The sequence below is a fragment of the Leptinotarsa decemlineata genome, unplaced genomic scaffold, assembly GCF_025532065.1.
Source record: "Leptinotarsa decemlineata unplaced genomic scaffold, Ldec_3_MD MMD2_tig00000882_RagTag_RagTag, whole genome shotgun sequence".
NCBI classification, from domain to species: Eukaryota; Metazoa; Arthropoda; class Insecta; order Coleoptera; family Chrysomelidae; genus Leptinotarsa; species Leptinotarsa decemlineata.
The window spans coordinates 22222487-22239290 of NW_027412556.1; the positions used below are offsets into that span (position 1 = coordinate 22222487).

General features: G+C 35.6%; 2 protein-coding genes across 2 annotated transcripts; both read left to right on the forward strand.

Annotated features, from left to right (window-relative positions):
- The first annotated feature begins 2564 nt into the window (after positions 1-2564).
- LOC111515498 (uncharacterized) lies at positions 2565-4014 on the forward strand. The gene is made up of 3 exons (XM_023171723.2): positions 2565-2720; positions 3072-3282; positions 3630-4014. The coding sequence occupies exons 1-3, from the start codon at positions 2625-2627 to the stop codon at positions 3923-3925; spliced, it is 603 nt and encodes a 200-aa protein (XP_023027491.2). The 5' UTR covers positions 2565-2624; the 3' UTR covers positions 3926-4014.
- Positions 4015-13972: 9958 nt separating this feature from the next.
- LOC111515497 (uncharacterized) lies at positions 13973-15573 on the forward strand. Its single transcript, XM_023171722.2, has 3 exons — positions 13973-14125; positions 14321-14540; positions 15213-15573. The coding sequence occupies exons 1-3, from the start codon at positions 14030-14032 to the stop codon at positions 15506-15508; spliced, it is 612 nt and encodes a 203-aa protein (XP_023027490.2). The 5' UTR covers positions 13973-14029; the 3' UTR covers positions 15509-15573.
- Positions 15574-16804: the final 1231 nt, after the last annotated feature.

Sequence of the window (16804 nt, forward strand, 5' to 3'; positions counted from 1 at the left end):
TTTTCACAAAGCATCACCTTTCTTCAAGACAGGTACTCTGTTAGAGAAATATCGCCCAGTAACTGTGCCATATAGTCCCGCGAAAGTTTTTGATTATGCATTCTTAGGTGGACTTCCAATCATTCATGTAAAAATAAGAAGGCATAATTTGTAATCAACAAGGTTTCTGCTATAACATGTCTACATCCACGTCAATGTATTCGTTCCATAAACCAATTTCCCAGTTTATCGATGCCGATGAAGGTCCTGTTGCAATATTCTGCAATTCGAGTAGGACCTTTGATCGTATGAACCATCATAAGTCAATGAAGATATTGTAGACTTATCATTGAAGTAGATTTAATCATTTTCAAAGAAGAGGAAATAAATTGTAATGCTCCGGAGTTTCAATACGATAGCCAAATTAAAACCATACCCTCGGATAGTAGGGAAATCGAAATAGGCGTTCCACAGAGATCGATCTTAGGTTCAATCCTATCCATTTTGTATGTAAACCATCTTGATGCGATCATTGGTACTGCTAATTATATTGGGTATGCAGACGATTTTCCATCGTTTCTGTCCTCTACGGATAATTGAAACAATTCATGCAGTTTCATACTTTTTCAATAGCAGAAACTTATTTTTTCAACATTCAGATATTAAGAGTTCACCATCGACAAAAAATATTGATGATATTGAAGTTAGAATTGGTGAAATTATTATGCAGAATACGCTTGCAGAGGTTAGGTTTTTGGAAGTATCTCTGGATGAACATTTATCTTGGAAATTCCACTGTTCAAACTAAATTCTTTGATTATTCCCTTTATCAATTTACGATCTGATCTAGAAGTGGAACAGATGGTGACTGTTTATCATATCCCTTACAACTGCATAATAGTAGGCACTGGATCTCAGAAATATTTTTGCATTAAAACGAAAACATTGTCAAGGATGTGATTCTATATATTTCATCATCATTCATTTCTCATCTATTTAGTATAATTTCCGTACGCAACTGAAAGAGACAGAATAAGACAAAAATGTTAAGTCATTCCTGAGAATTCAATGCAAGCACACCTTATTGTTTCTTTCAATTCATCAATAATGTCAGAAATTGAACCGAATACCTTTTTCTTCAATGGAGGTCCACAATAGAAAGTCCAGATAGGTCGGGTCAGGTGAATGTGGTGGCCTCTTATTAGGACCATAGTTTCCTTTTAATCGTCCTGATGTAGTCCTATTGCAAACATATCTATAAATGGTTCTACAATGTGGCAGAGCTCCATCATGTTGAAAATACTGATATTTTTCTCAGAATATCCAAAGACAAATGTCCCAACAACTCAACTAAAGCCTCCGACAAGCATTCCAAATATAATTCAGCCGTCATAGATGCCTCAAAAAGATAAGGACCTTTTATCTTAGTATCTAGCACACCAAGCCAAACATTCATTATCCTGACGATGTTTTCTGGGAAGCCATCTATAAAATATTTTCTCCTTTCATAACCCGTTAAACAAAAATGGTGATTTTTCTTGACATTATGAGGTCTAAATTTGTTCCTTCTCAAAAGTTTTTGAACTGTCGTAGTAGATATAGCATTATGATGTGCAATCTCCCTCAATTATACTTCTCGTTCTCAATTTTTTGGTATTTCACAAATCCTGTATGGAATAAATATGAACTTCACTATTACTGAGACTGTCTTCGTAATACTTTCACTCAAGGGTTTTTCAAATGAACCAACATTTCACGTATACGAAAAGCATATCATATTTCTCATCATTAGAAAAGTTAGTGGTTTTCCCCATACAATTCACCCAAATCAAATGATTCAATTCAATTCAATTTTATTCTTGATTCGATATAACAAGATACTAAGATGAACATACATCATCATAACAGTTATCCGTCATTATCCCAAGGGTTTTCCTATGCACGTACTTGACAGTAAATTTGACAATTATAGATATTCTGTTGATTCACGTTGGATTAATCAATTCATTTCATTTCAGTACCCTTCTCCACAATTTTCATTTGTCAGAAAACAACAGAAACAAATATTTATGTTTCATAAAAATTGGATAAAATTGGATTTTGAACTGTTCTAATATATTCAAACAAAACTGCTTGAATGCATGGGTGTTGGGGGTACTTGATAGTGTTCTTGAAGTTTTTCTAATATATTTGAAATCATAATCATTGCAAAGTATATCATAGGCAACATTATATTTTTTCAAATCAGGAGTAGAATCTTTTAAGTGTGTCTTGAAGTATAACACTTTACCGATTGGCCTAATATCTTCCATATTTAGAAATGTAGCTGTTATTAGATTGAAAAAATAATCACGGCCTTGTATTCTGTACAAAACTGTGAATGAAGTAGTGATAATAGAGTCATATATACTCAATCAACTCCGAGTACCATATTTGATTAACATCACGCATTAATCAATATTCAGTGTTTGTTCATCAAACGCATGCCAAAACCGATTTCAGTTACTTTTGATATAGACATACTGTCGAAGAAAGTACTTTCACATTTATTCTCATAATTCTACCACTCTTTATAGTGGTATAAATACTTAGGGCTCAAAAAATGGAGTCATTAATGATATCCAATTGATAATAGAAACAACAATATGGGAAGATGTGTATGGTTGTTGGTGTTCGCTGGGGTAGTTTTTGCAGAACCCTTACCGAAAATTGAAACGTCGGCATGGAATGAACTGCTCCAGGTGAGGAAGATGCAAGCAAATCTTATTGCGATCAGTTTTGTTATCAGTGTGATAGATTTTATAATTTTTTTCAAATCCCGTACTCAAAGTTCAGAACTTTTTTAAATCGGCTCGATAAAATATTTTTACATATGAAAACGATATATCTTTATATTTTATTATGGTATATTCTTCCTGTAAATCAGTTCTGTCGATTTTTAAAACAAAGTCCAGAAAGTTTATTTGATTTTTTCATTATTCAAAAACTTCTTCATACATGATAATTTCTCACATTAGTTCGTTATATCGATCGTAATGTGTATCGGTGTTTGTATATTTTCGCTTTACTTCTATCGTTTTTTTTATTTTAAGATTGGTGGTGACATTGAAGTGAAGAGTAATGATATACAGTCTGGTAGAAGTAGCAGTTCATTAGAGGATCGCGTGGAAAATTTCATGAAGAACCACGATGTTTCATTCGATCTTCCCATCATTGGATCGAAAGTGACCATGGATGCCAAAAATTTAGACAATACTGAAGTCAACTTAAAGATCAAGTTTGGAAGTGGAAGTGAAGTACAAGGTATTCTTATGGAAACAATATTCAGTTGATATTTCTCTGGAAGAATAACCTTACACTTTACTTGAATGGATATATTTTTTTTAACATAGAATTGAATATCTGTTGTTGATCAATGATTTTCTGTATTTTTTGTATCCTCTCCATTTGGTATTTTTTTCATCATGTCGTTTTGAAACGAACAGAAGAATAGATTTGAAGTTATTCCAGAATATTTTCCAACGGGTATTACAAACGTTTCTCTTTATGATACGAGTATGTCAAAGCCATTTCAATGAAGATTTCATTATTTGTCTTTCGAACAACAGTCATATAAAAAATATGAGTTTATTAAAAAATTTCATTTTCAGCCCGCAAGAAGTCTAAATTGAAGAAAATATTTGTTCCAATCCTCATCTTCATCCTGATCAAAGCAATGACTTTAATTCCACTTGCACTTGGTATTCTCGGAATCAAGACCTGGAATGCTATTCAGTTGTCATTCATTTCCTTTGTGTCAGCTTTAGCTATGGCGGTGTGGAAACTTTGTTCAAAGATTAGTCATCCACCTCCACAGATTATTCACAACGCCTGGGATCCTCATCTACATCATGATAGGTCAGACTTGGGACAGCAGATGGCTTACTCTGCGTATGCTTCACAGTAGTGATTTCATTCATGATTTTCTTCACACTTTTGTAGTGACGGGTTGTGATTTTTTTTAATTTATTAAATTTTCTGTTTTCATTATTCAAATATGCTTATTCATTATTACGACCACATACATAACAAAAGATTTCTTTAGAAAAATGCTAGTGGTAGCGAGTGCTATAACTGAAAATAAATTTGATCAATTCTACAAGAATTTAAAAAAAGAAGAAGTACTTAGCAAAGACAAAAACTCAAAGGTTTTGATTTATAATTAAAATATTATTATTTCAATGTTCATTAAATTTTTTTCAGATTAAGTTCGACTGAGATTTCAAATTTGTGTTTATATTGACGTTTTCAAAATTTTGAGCTATCATGGAAAAAAGACATATGTTGTTCGAATTGTAATCGAACAGAGAATTCGTTCAAAATTGAAAGCAGTTCATAGTATCTCGACAATATTATACGAATACAACAATTTTATTTTTACTTTCATCGCATCGTTCTATTGATTATTTGAAAAATACCTAAATGAAAATATTGCGACAGTTATTCTTGGAAAGACAGATTTCTATAAATCACACAAATTAGTGAAATTCAATGAATCATTTCTGTTGAAACTGAAAAAATCAGTGTTACGAAGGAACAATGGTTGTGTATTCATTGTATAATTTTTTTTCGACTTGATATTCTCAATTATATCTTCCAAACATATTTATAAATGAAAGCAGGAAAAAACAAATTATAATTTATTTCCTTGTGATGATATTATCACTGTTCTGGAAATCAATTGTGAAGTGAATGATTATATTTTCACGCTTTTTCGTGAGGTTATTTGGTGAGAGTTTTTGTTTCATTACATTTTATTGTATGGTCACCGATTGGTATAAAAATATGCTCTGCTATTCTAAATCCTGTAATTTTCACCCGTATCCTCGGGTTTTGTTCGTGTGAGAAGATATCTCCATGTATTGGTAGGTTTGAAAGTTCTTGGAAAAAAATGTTTTGGTATTCTACGTTCTATTTTTATTGAAATGTTTTGTGTTCTACTGAAGTTCTATATAATTGTTTTTCGAATGATTTGGTATACACTTTGTAAAAACATCAGAAAATATCTCAATTTATTGGTATTTTTTAACTTTTTTCTGACATCATATCTAAAACCGATTTGTCTCAATTTTATCAAATTGGAATGTCGGTAGAGGGAAAATCAAAAATTAAAAATAATAAATCGCGTAGATGAATATCGAACACTTTTGGAAATTATGTCAGTATCCTGTCTGCTGAAAAATGAATACCGAGTTAGAGATAGAGAGTATTTCGAAAATCATTATTGTTATCGCAATTCAATTTTTCAGAGTCGGATCAACCTTTGAATCAAAAAAAAAATTAGGTTGGGTTAGGTTAATTTCAATGTGTATGAATCTAGTCGACCCTATTGTAGCTAATATGTATTCAAACTCGACCAAATGAACCCAGCTTCTCGAAGAAACAGATTAGTTTTTTTGATGGGTGATCTAACAGGTCAGATGGCGGGAGTGAAATTATGTCACATATTGAAAACCAATTCATAATATAGCGGAGCAGGTACAAAATGTGATCTATTGTAATCATTCTTCAAACAGATATAGCATGCCGTATCTTTTGAGAGTTCAAGTCCCTTCAAATGACGTTTTAGAAAATAGTGGCTTATCCTTGCTGTAGCTTAACAATTGTTTAGTGACATTCTTCGAAGAATACGCTAATGCTTCAAATCAATTTCGACAGATTTTTCCTCAAGAAAATTCAACAGAAACTACAAGTAAGTAAAATATCAGATTAGAAAGAAAATGCTGGTCCCCACGACCAAAGTCGACTGAAGTTAGTTCGAAAGCAATATCACATTGCTATGAAAGCTATTTCCCGGATGTGTTTCAGAAAATATAATTCTGATTTAAATTTCTAAATATTGAATGATTAGGTTTTCTCATTCATTATGGAATTGATATTCCACATTTACACTTTTTTTGTCTAGGTTATTTTCAGTTATAATGAAGGATATGCATGCACTGAACTAATTGAATACAAATATTCAGTTTGAAGTGTTAGTCAGATATATCTCTTCATGAAATATATTTTGTTCAATCTTACAGTGTAGTCTAATAGTAGAGGTATATAGTACTTCTTCAGAAGAGTAAGGAAGAATTGATCTGTAGACCTAACACATTTCTTTTTGTTTGCCACAATGTATCCTTGAGAAAATAGACTGACTCTCTTCCATTAATTTTTCATGTATCCATAATAGCAGACAATAAATTGTTGTGTCATTATTATTATCATTATATGCTCAAACATAAGGGATATTGTATGTTATCAATTAATTGAACATTCAAAATAAAGATATATTTTTATGATCACTATTCAGAATGCTCAATGATAACCACCTTTTCTGGCAAAAATATTAGAGATTATTTATGACTTGAAATCTCACGAGCGGTTGAACATAAAATTACTACTAAGTGTTCACAATTTTATTTGCCAACTTTTCGGCGATTGATATAATTACTTTCCTCAGAGCTACAAAATATGTTGAACAACAAAAATTTACATAAAAAATATGTTTTCAGAAATATTTTGTTTATTGTCATCCTCTGAGTGTACTTACCTAATTGTTTTGGCGAGTAGTCGTGTCAGTGTTTCTAATGAATTTGGATTTTTCAATGGAAAATCGCCAAGTCGTTTGCGTTTAAAAGAATATGACATAGTATAAAAATAGTGAATGATCACTGGGGGACATATGAAACAATCACAACTGAAAATACACATTTAAAATAAATCAGGACATTTGTGAAATTGTATCTTTTAGATTCTTGATTAGTACCTATATATTCAGTATCTCCCACATATTTATTGAAAGAAATTGGGGCAATGAGTTGTCAAAAAGTTCATATGAATATTGTTCAAGCTTTTCATTCCATTCTCAAGTTGACACACTTATTATCTCTGGCGATATGAGAATCTCAAAAAAAATATTTTTGGCAGAATCTCTTCTCTGTCTTTTTTAGGTCGACCTAGAAATTGTTCCAAATAGAGAAACGAACTATGAAATTCAAAATTCAAAATTATATACTATCATTATATAAAAATACAACAAATTAAAATCAAAGAGCATTCAAAAATCAGGTGGGGAATTTCGAAATTTTCAAAATCAAATCGGGATTATCTTTGAAGCATCCTGTGTAAACAGAGTGAAACCAAACTCAGTATTCGAGATAACAACTGACCAATAGAATTCGGGAATTTTCAATCGGTGAATGTGAGAAATTGTCAATAAGAATACAGCGAAAAAGAATAGTACTTAACACATTCAGTCGAGAGACACCGAGGTAGCAACATCAAAATGAGAGTTTGGAGTTTTACCTAAGTGAAAGCGATAAGAATATTATCCAGAGTGATCTACCAATAACGTTTAGTGCTACGAATATACAAAGCACTGAGACATTAGTTCTTTTCAGAACTGAGTGTGCGAAAGTACACATAAAAAAGAATTCGAGTTATTTTCTCTTTTAGGTTTTTCTTTTAGGGCCCCACAATGGAGGAATGGGAGGAAAAACTAGTACACTTAGAGAGAGAGAACCACAGGCTTCGTCAACAAAGAGACAAACTGACAAGGCTAGTCAAGCAATTGAACGACAGGCTGAACCATGTAGAGGCGATACTCGTCCAAAGAACTAGGACGAATACAGAACCGTCCAAGGCGCATTCAGGAAAAAAGACCGAGGAAACCGAAAAAAAACAGCCAGATCAACTCAAGCGAACCAAAAAACGGACGCAGAAAGACAACACCCCTGAACAAGGAAAAAAAGAAAGCAACAAGAGCGAAAATAAGACTACCGAAAAAATCCCTGAAGAAGGGAATGAAAAAAAGAAGAGCAAGGAGAGAGCTCCCAAGAGACAAGCCGAGCAAACCGAGTCCGACTCGGAAGACGGAAGAAGACGGATTTAAAAAAGTTGAGCCTAAACGCAACCGCCGCACCAGACGACGCCTGGAGAAGAAAAAAACTCAGGCAGAGAAAAACAAAACAGAGAACGAGGCACAATCAGACATGGACACGATGACAGAGGAAGCGGCAGCCATTAAAGAAATGGTACCAACCCCCGAAAACGAAAATAGAATCCAAGACCAAGCGGTAGTATGGCCAACTGTAGGAACGACAGTGAGGCAAACCACTGAAGAAGTGGCACCAACCTCTAAACCAAAAGAAGTGGTACCAACCACAGAGCCAGGAAAACCAGCTCCAATAGTCATGCATGACTCAGAGGTGGAACGAAGTGTCGAAGGAGCTGGAAAAGAGGCGAATCCAGTATAACAGGGCACGATTAACAAGAGACGGCATGTATATCCACACCAATAATTAATTGGAATGGAAAAAATGCACCAAGTTCATGGAGGAATTCCGCCTGGAATTCCATACATATACTCTAAAGAAAGAAATCTCGCTCTATGCGGTCATCCGGGGGATACCGGAGAACGTGGAGGAAGCAGACGTGGCGGATGACCTGAGAAAACAGGGATTCAAGGTAATGGAATGTCACAGGATGACATCCAGGAAGACAAGGAAAACACTACCGCTATTCTTGGTGAAAGAACCAAGAGACAATCTTCGCACTAAGAACGTGCGTAAACCTAATCGTGCGGGCGGAGCCGCAAAGATAAGCAAAGGGACAATACGACAGTGCCACCGATGTCAATACTTCGGGCACGCTCAAAGATGCTGTCACGCAACCGCACGTTGCGTAAAATGCGGAGAACAGCACGAGACAAGGGACTGCCAAAAACAAAGAGAAGCGCCAGCCAAATGCGCAAACTGTCTGGGTGCGCACCCGGCTAGCTACAGGGGATGCAGGATGTTCCCCAAACCAAGACACATACAAACAGCAGGAAACAGGCCTCGACAAGAGGAGAGTCAGAGGCCTCGACAGCAGCCAGCTCAAAGGAAACCAGCACCGAAGGTGCAACAAGCCGAAGGAAACGAGCTGGTCCAAATTCTATGGAGCCTAACGACTGAGCAGCAAAAGATCGCGCAAGCGGTCTTAGCCGCTTTAATAGCACCCGGACGACAGTAATGCCTGCACGAGTCCCGTATAGACTACTATTAGGATCATGGAACATAAACGGGTCCACAGAAAAACGGAACGAGCTACTGGAGCTGCTGTCGCGTCTAGACATAGACGTCATGGCACTGCAGGAAACAAGATTGAGGAGCGAAAAAAACTACCGTATCCCAGGATATAACATATATAGGACAGACAGGCCAGGCGGGCGCCGCGCCGCCCTGGGGGCGGCGCTACTAGTAAAAACTGACCTAACACAAAGCGAAGACAAATAACCAGAAATCCAACTCGGAGAAGCGGTAGCGGTCAAAATCAAAATGAGACGCAACGAGCAGCTGAGAATATCGTCGGTATACCTGCCTCCGCAAGGTATAAGACTAAAAAGAACCGACATGGCAGAAATGTTCCCAGACAGTTGCCATTGGCGACTTCAACGCAAAGTCGCGTGACTGGAACTGTAAGAATGGAAACAGGAGAGGCAGAGAACTAGGCAGAATCCTAGAAGAATTCGAGGACATCGCGGTAGTAGCACCAAACACCCCAACATACTACGCGCACGAAGATCAAGTCCCGGACTGGTAAGATTAATTCAGTCTTTTTCAGCTGACAGGCGATGCCGATGCAGAGTAGGAGACGAACTATCAACAATTCGACTTCTGGAAGCAGGGGTCCTGCAGGGAGCAGTACTTTCGCCGCACCTCTTCTCCTTATACACAGCGGACGTGCCCAAGCCGGAGAACAACTTCAACAAGTTGGCGCTCTACGCAGACGACACGGCCCTGCTGGCGAGATCCACGAGCCAAGCGCATGTTACAAGATACTTGCAGCAACAGGCAGACAGATTAGAGGAGTGGGCCAACCTGTGGAAGATCAGTATAAACTCTGACAAGAGTCAGGCGATACTGTTCACCCGCAGGTTGGTACAACCGGAAGGCAACGTCACCTTCAACGGACAAGAGATTCCGTGGACCAACAAAGCGACATACTTGGGGGTCATCTTAGACAGGAGATTAACATTTCAGTCTCATGTACGGCAGAGAATTGGAATGGCTAGATACGCCAGACAACGACTGGCACCTATTATAGGACGCAGAAGCAACATGGGGTGGACCACTTCCAAGTGAAATTGCTGATGATCAAAACCGTCCTCATGCCCATAATACTGTATGCCTGCACTGCCTGGGCCCAGTGCGCACAGACATACAAGAAGCAGATACAGTCGTTTATGAACGCGAGCGTAAGGGCCGCCGTAAACGCGCCGTACTATATCGCGTAGCGCTGGGTTGTTGTGCGATCTGATTCTATCGAACACGCTTTCTGCGTGTTCTTCTCATATACACGTCCACATTGCATGTCCAGGTCTAAGTCTTTGTATATATATATATATATATATATATATATATATATATATATATATATATATATATATATATACAGAGACTTAGACATGGACACGCAATATGTGGACGTGTGTATGAGAGAACACACAGAAAGCAAACATCCAAGGCCGACAAAGCAGAACCAAAGACCGCCCCCACGAGTCGCTGTCAGGCGACTCCGGTAAGTACACTAATCAGATCTTCTTTCAGCAAGTTCACCGCAGAACAACTCGACCGCGATCCAATTATCCTTAGATTCACTAAGGAACGCCCGACGTTAATAGCAATAGCCGCCGGTTAGTTTTTGGGGGTCCAATGCAAAAATTCAGTTAGGAATAGTCAGACAAAACACTTTTTACCGATCGCGAAAGAATAGCACCTAAAGGCTGACTTTCGACCAAAAGAGGTCAGATGTCAATTTTGCTGAAGTGCCCATCAGTGAGTTGAGGACCGCTCGGTGAGCGGGGGTGGATGCAGTGGGGTAGTAGGTTCTCCTCGCTAAATAGCTGGGGGGGAAGCTTCTACTTCAGGGCACTCAACCCCGGGGGGGCATGGGGGATAGTACTTAACAACAATATAAAAATTAGCAAGAATTAACTAACAAAAACATTGATGAAGTTTGACATTCAATTATTTCGGGACATGAAATGATGCTTCGAAAATTTTAACATGAAAGAAAATATTAAAGACTGAATTGGTAAATAAAATAAGTATCTTGAAATTTCAAGCTTTATAGAGGTGTCAATAGTTTTGTCTAAGATTCAATAGTTATTTTGTAATAAATTGTCAAACATCAGTGAATAAGAAATTCCCAATATTGTTGCTGTGAAACTCAGAATTTCTATTTATCAACAAGGGCTCAAAAAAAGTTTTAAAAAAGGGATGTTGTGAAAATTGAATGGAAAGAATTTTGATTTATAAATCCATTCATTTGTCGATAATTATAGTGAAAGTATCATGATAATTACCAAGTGCCATTCAAAAGTAAAGAAAAACAATTAGCTAATATATATCCCTGAAATACATTCTATAGTGGATTATATATATATATATATATATATATATATATATATATATATATATATATATATATATATATATATAAATACGAAGGTTATCGAGTGTCTTGATATAGATAAAGGAGTTTTTTAATCGGACATAGCACCCAAGGAAGTGGCAAACCATAGACACGTGTTTCGGGCTTTTGGCCCATCATCAGTATGGTGCAGCCAAGTGTAAGGATGGGCAACACTTGGTTACCAGAAGAAATAAATACAAATGCACGGAGCCACCAGCAGAAGCCAGCCGCACATTTGTGGTTTCACTAAATAGATCTTGTGTTTACAAGAAAACTATCAAAATCACCACGGAGGCAGCTATAGCTACCTGCGTGACATCCGGGTCCTGGAAATAATATAAATACGAAGGTTATCGAGTGTCTTGATATAGATAAAGGACTTTTTTAATCCGACATAGCACTCAAGGAAGTGGCAAACCATAGACAAGTGTTTCGGGCTTTTGACCCATCATCAGTATGGTGCAGCCAAGTGTAAGGATGGGCAACACTTGGTTACCAGAAGAAATAAATACAAATGCACGGAGCCACCAGCAGGAGCCAGCCGCACATTTGTGGTTTCACTTAATAGATCTTGTGTTTACAAAACTCCTTTATCTATATCAAGACACTCGATAACCTTCGTATTTATATTATTTCCAGGACCCGGATGTCACGCAGGTAGCTATAGCTGCCTCCGTGGTGATTTTGATAGTTTTCTTGTAAACACAAGATCTATTAAGTGAAACCACAAATGTGCGGCTGGCTCCTGCTGGTGGCTCCGTGCATTTGTATTTACTTCTTCTGGTAACCAAGTGTTGCCCATCCTTACACTTGGCTGCACCATACTGATGATGGGCCAAAAGCCCGAAACACGTGTCTATGGTTTGCCACTTCCTTGAGTGCTATGTCCGATTAAAAAACTCCTTTATCTATATATATATATATATATATATATATATATATATATATATATATATATATATATATATATATATATATATATATATATATATATATATATATATATATATATATATATATATATATATTTTAAATGTCAAGTACTAAAAGGTCTACCTTGGGACAAAATTTGAAATGTTTATTGAAGTTTCAGGGCATACTACGATATTTTTTCTTAGTCGAAAATCGGGATTTCTTATTATTAACAAAGTTATGACAAATCAAAAATTCAAAAACTCACACAGCTAATTTACAAGAGACAGCAGGTTCACAGATAATCCCCCTGAGAGGCAAAGGAATGCTCCATTTATAATAAAGGTACAGTATACACTTTGCATAAGAGTCTGAAAATTACAAAAATGATCAATAATAATGATAAAATTCACAAACTCATAATAATGAGAACCCTGAAATTTCAATACATCTAATCAAAACTATCAAAAACATTGATAATAATATTGTTGTATTGTTGTTTATCGTTCCTTTGGGTTTGAAATTATTGAATTCTATAATTTTATTTACAAGAGATAGTTGGTACCCAGATAATCCCCCTGAGAGACAAAGAAATGCTCCATTGATGATAAAAGTAGACTATACACTTTGCATAAACCTGTTAAAAAAAATCTGTTTAAAATCTGTGTTTCCGTTAATCAGCTGTCGTCCCTATACGAACGACAACTCTCAGAAGTCGAGAAACTTGTGCGAGCTAGGTCTAACCTTTCAACGTATGATTCCTAACACGGTTGTAGAATCATTCCAGCTTCAACCAGATAAATTCTCTCGAGAAAAATATCTGGTCGAGGCTGGAATCGAACCGACGGTCTTCCGATCATGAGTCGGGCGCACTGCCACCTCGGCCAATTCCACAACGTAAGAGTCTGAAAATTACAAAAATAATTCAAATAAATAAAAAAATTCACAAACTTATAATAAAATAATTATAAACACCAGTATAGAGTAACATTATGGTACCTCAGTATCTTGAATATGTCTTTCATTATATATATCATTTATGTTTTCATCTCTAGAATGATTATACTAGGTGTGCAAAGCAGGGTTTCATTTCTTGAATAGGTCAAAAGCGAGTGGTTCTATTTAATCTTCCATTGTGACCCGAGAAGAATCAGTGTGAATATTTAAGTACTATCAAGGACGGCATTTTGTTCTACTCTCATACAAATAATGAAATTTCCTCTTTGGTCTTTGGTTAGAAAGAGACAGAGACATCAATGAATGATTTCGAACTCATTTAGGACATAGAGTTCATTTCTACAATGCAATAATTGAACTTATTTGGTCGACTGCAATATAATTGAACAGAAATATAAAGAAAAATCAATTTGCCCCATCCTCAACACTCATGAAATAACCAAATAATATTTTCATGTCCGTTGAAAATCATTTTGAGGTCGCTAAGATTTCCTTTTCAATTTCCGTTGACACCAATTTTATACATTGATGACATTTTTCATCCTTTTCAGGCTACTGATTTTGATCTGATTTCACTCTCCTATTGTCCAAATATTTTACCACTCCTTGTCCGCGCAGTACTTGATATAAATAATTAATGTGGTGGTCGCTATAAATCACTAGTCGACAATAACTAACGGTCAACAGAGCCACTGAAACCATGAGACAATTGATTTGGGTTTTACTTGTATTAGTGGCGACTGTGTCTGCTGTACCACCCCCTGCAGAAGAAACATTCCTTGAAAACTTCCAACAGGTGAGTTTTAACAATTTCCATGTAGTATCTTCATTCGTTAAAATCAGATCATTAGATAAATAAAAATATTCAAAAACAAAATAATTTTTTTTCGTTTGATTTTCTTTGTGATTGAATCTTTCAGAGTCTTTCAATTTCAATGAAGGAAATGCACAGATCAATGTCGAAGGTAATAATGAGTAATTTTTGTTACAGATTGTGAAAGAAGTGAAATTGAAAAATGAGAATAACGAAAATGTTATTGACCCAAGGAGTGGAAAATCTCTAGAGGATATAATTGAAGAGTATGTGAAAGAAAATGAAATATCGTTTGAACTACCATTGATTGGATCCAAAGTAACAATGGAAGCAAGAAATTTGGATAATGATGAAATCAGTATGAAACTTGATTTCGGATCGGGAAGTGAAGTTCAGGGTAAAAAGTTCAATGAATAAATTAGAGTAATTACGATCATTGATATTGAACTGACAATTGTGATATTTTTTTTTGTGACTGGCAAATTGAGGAAACACTTTGACTGACAATTATGGGAAGATATGCTATGATAAATTTCTCCAGATAATAGTTCCCAGTAGTAGAAATCGAAAATGGTGACAAAAGGGCACTAAACCGTTTCTTTGTTAATAATAGTCAGATCGTGACGTGCAGCACATCAAATGAAAGAGAAAGGGATGCAGAATTTACTGTATTAGTAGTACTAGTATTAACAAAAATACGGCTTGCCACCTCATTCAATTTTTACGACTAAAGACTATTATTTGGAGAAATTTAAGATCTTTTCGATTTTGTGACAAAATCAACAAGTTAGATTTGATTGTCATACTTTCAATATATGAATTTGGGGTCAAATCTAGTGGCTTTTACAGGGAATCTAGTGACTTTTCGAAGGAGTCTATTGAGTTTTTGTACAAATCTAGTGAATTTTTGGTGAATATAGAGACTTTTTGGGGAAATCTAGTAACAAAAACAGTATGTTTTACCTACTTTTTTCTTGTAGAGATTTATATGGCGAAATAAGTATTTTGGTGCCCATACTCTCATAGCATAAATTCTATGAACTAGTTGATTATTCTTCCATTTTTTCAGCTCGTAAGAAGAAATCCAAGATTAAGAAAGCCTTCATCCCCATTCTTGTCTTCATTCTCATTAAAGCCATCATTCTCATCCCGTTAGCTTTAGCCATCCTAGGATTCAAAACCTGGAATGCTATCCAGTTGTCTTTCGTATCGTTTGTGACTGCAGCAGCGTTAGCAATCTGGAAGTTTTGCAGTAAAATAAATCACGACCATCATCCTGCTATCGTTCATAATGCTTGGGATCCACATCTTGATAGGACCGACGCGCAGCAAATTGCTTACAGTGGTTACGCTCCTCTTCAATAACTGAAAATTGTCTGTGATTTATTTATTTATTATTTACTGTTTTCAATAAAAAACTTGACTCTCAATAGTATTCCTTACTGATATCAAACTCAATTCAACCCATTTCAACATTTTCATCAGTAATATGTCATTTTAGGATTAGAAAAACCTCAAAAAGCCTATGTATAATAATTCATACCATACTCAATAAGTGGCCTCGCGGTATATTTGTATAATATTTCCAATTTTCGATGCTTAGTTATTACTGAATTTTAAGTGTTTGAATTCAAATAGTTTTGGTTTTTCGAAAGTTTCTAAATGTTTCGAATACTGATCACAATGCTTGAATTCCTTCATAACAGAGGAAACTTCAGATGGACATGAAAAACGGACGTGTTCGAGTTGCCAGGAAAAAAATGCATAAAGACTCTATCAATCCAAAAGTTTTCCCGTATTTTAGTTATTCATTTCAAAAGATTCTCTCTAACAGAAAACTTTAGTGTCAAGTTAAATGTTGCCATCGAGTTTCCTCTAAATGGATTGGATATGAACAATTATGTAGCAGACAATGTGACCCCTTCCGTTTTAATCTATATGCACTTTCGAATCACAGTGGGATTACTTACAGCGAACATTATACAGCATACTGTGGACATCCATATGTCACTAATTTCACCAAAATCGCTTGTAAGTGGAGATGTATACATCCTCTTTCATGAACAGGAGGAAACGAATTCGCACCTTCAAGCGTTTCAAAATGTTATTTTTGAACTGTTAATTTTAATGTTTCAGTTTCCTTTTTTTACTCTGTGGTCATTTTCATTTCATACCTTGATCATTTTATTCATTTTATTTCATCTTCATTTCACGTTTTCTTGTTTAATATAACTGATATTTTTGCTATTCATTTTAATTATATTTGTTCTTTCATAGATTTTGAATCATAGTAGAATCATAATAAATAATGAAAGTCCAAACTGATAAAATTCATCACAAAACAGCGTCAACCACCTGCGAACAAATACTTTTATATGAACACTGAATTATACAGTTTGTATTGACGCACTTCGGGGCTCATCTTCGAGGCTACATTCTTTGGAACAAAATTTCGCAAACCAACGTCGAATAGGGCGTTCATCAACACTACAAGTATCATTGCCAAATGCATGGTTAATTTTTCGGGTTGTTTCGGCAGTGCTTTGGTTCAATTTGAATTTGTAGAAAAAATTTGGATTAGCATCAATGTATATAGTATCAAATTTTCAACCGATCAGTATACACCACGACACAGTGGGATGAATATTTATTAAGATATGG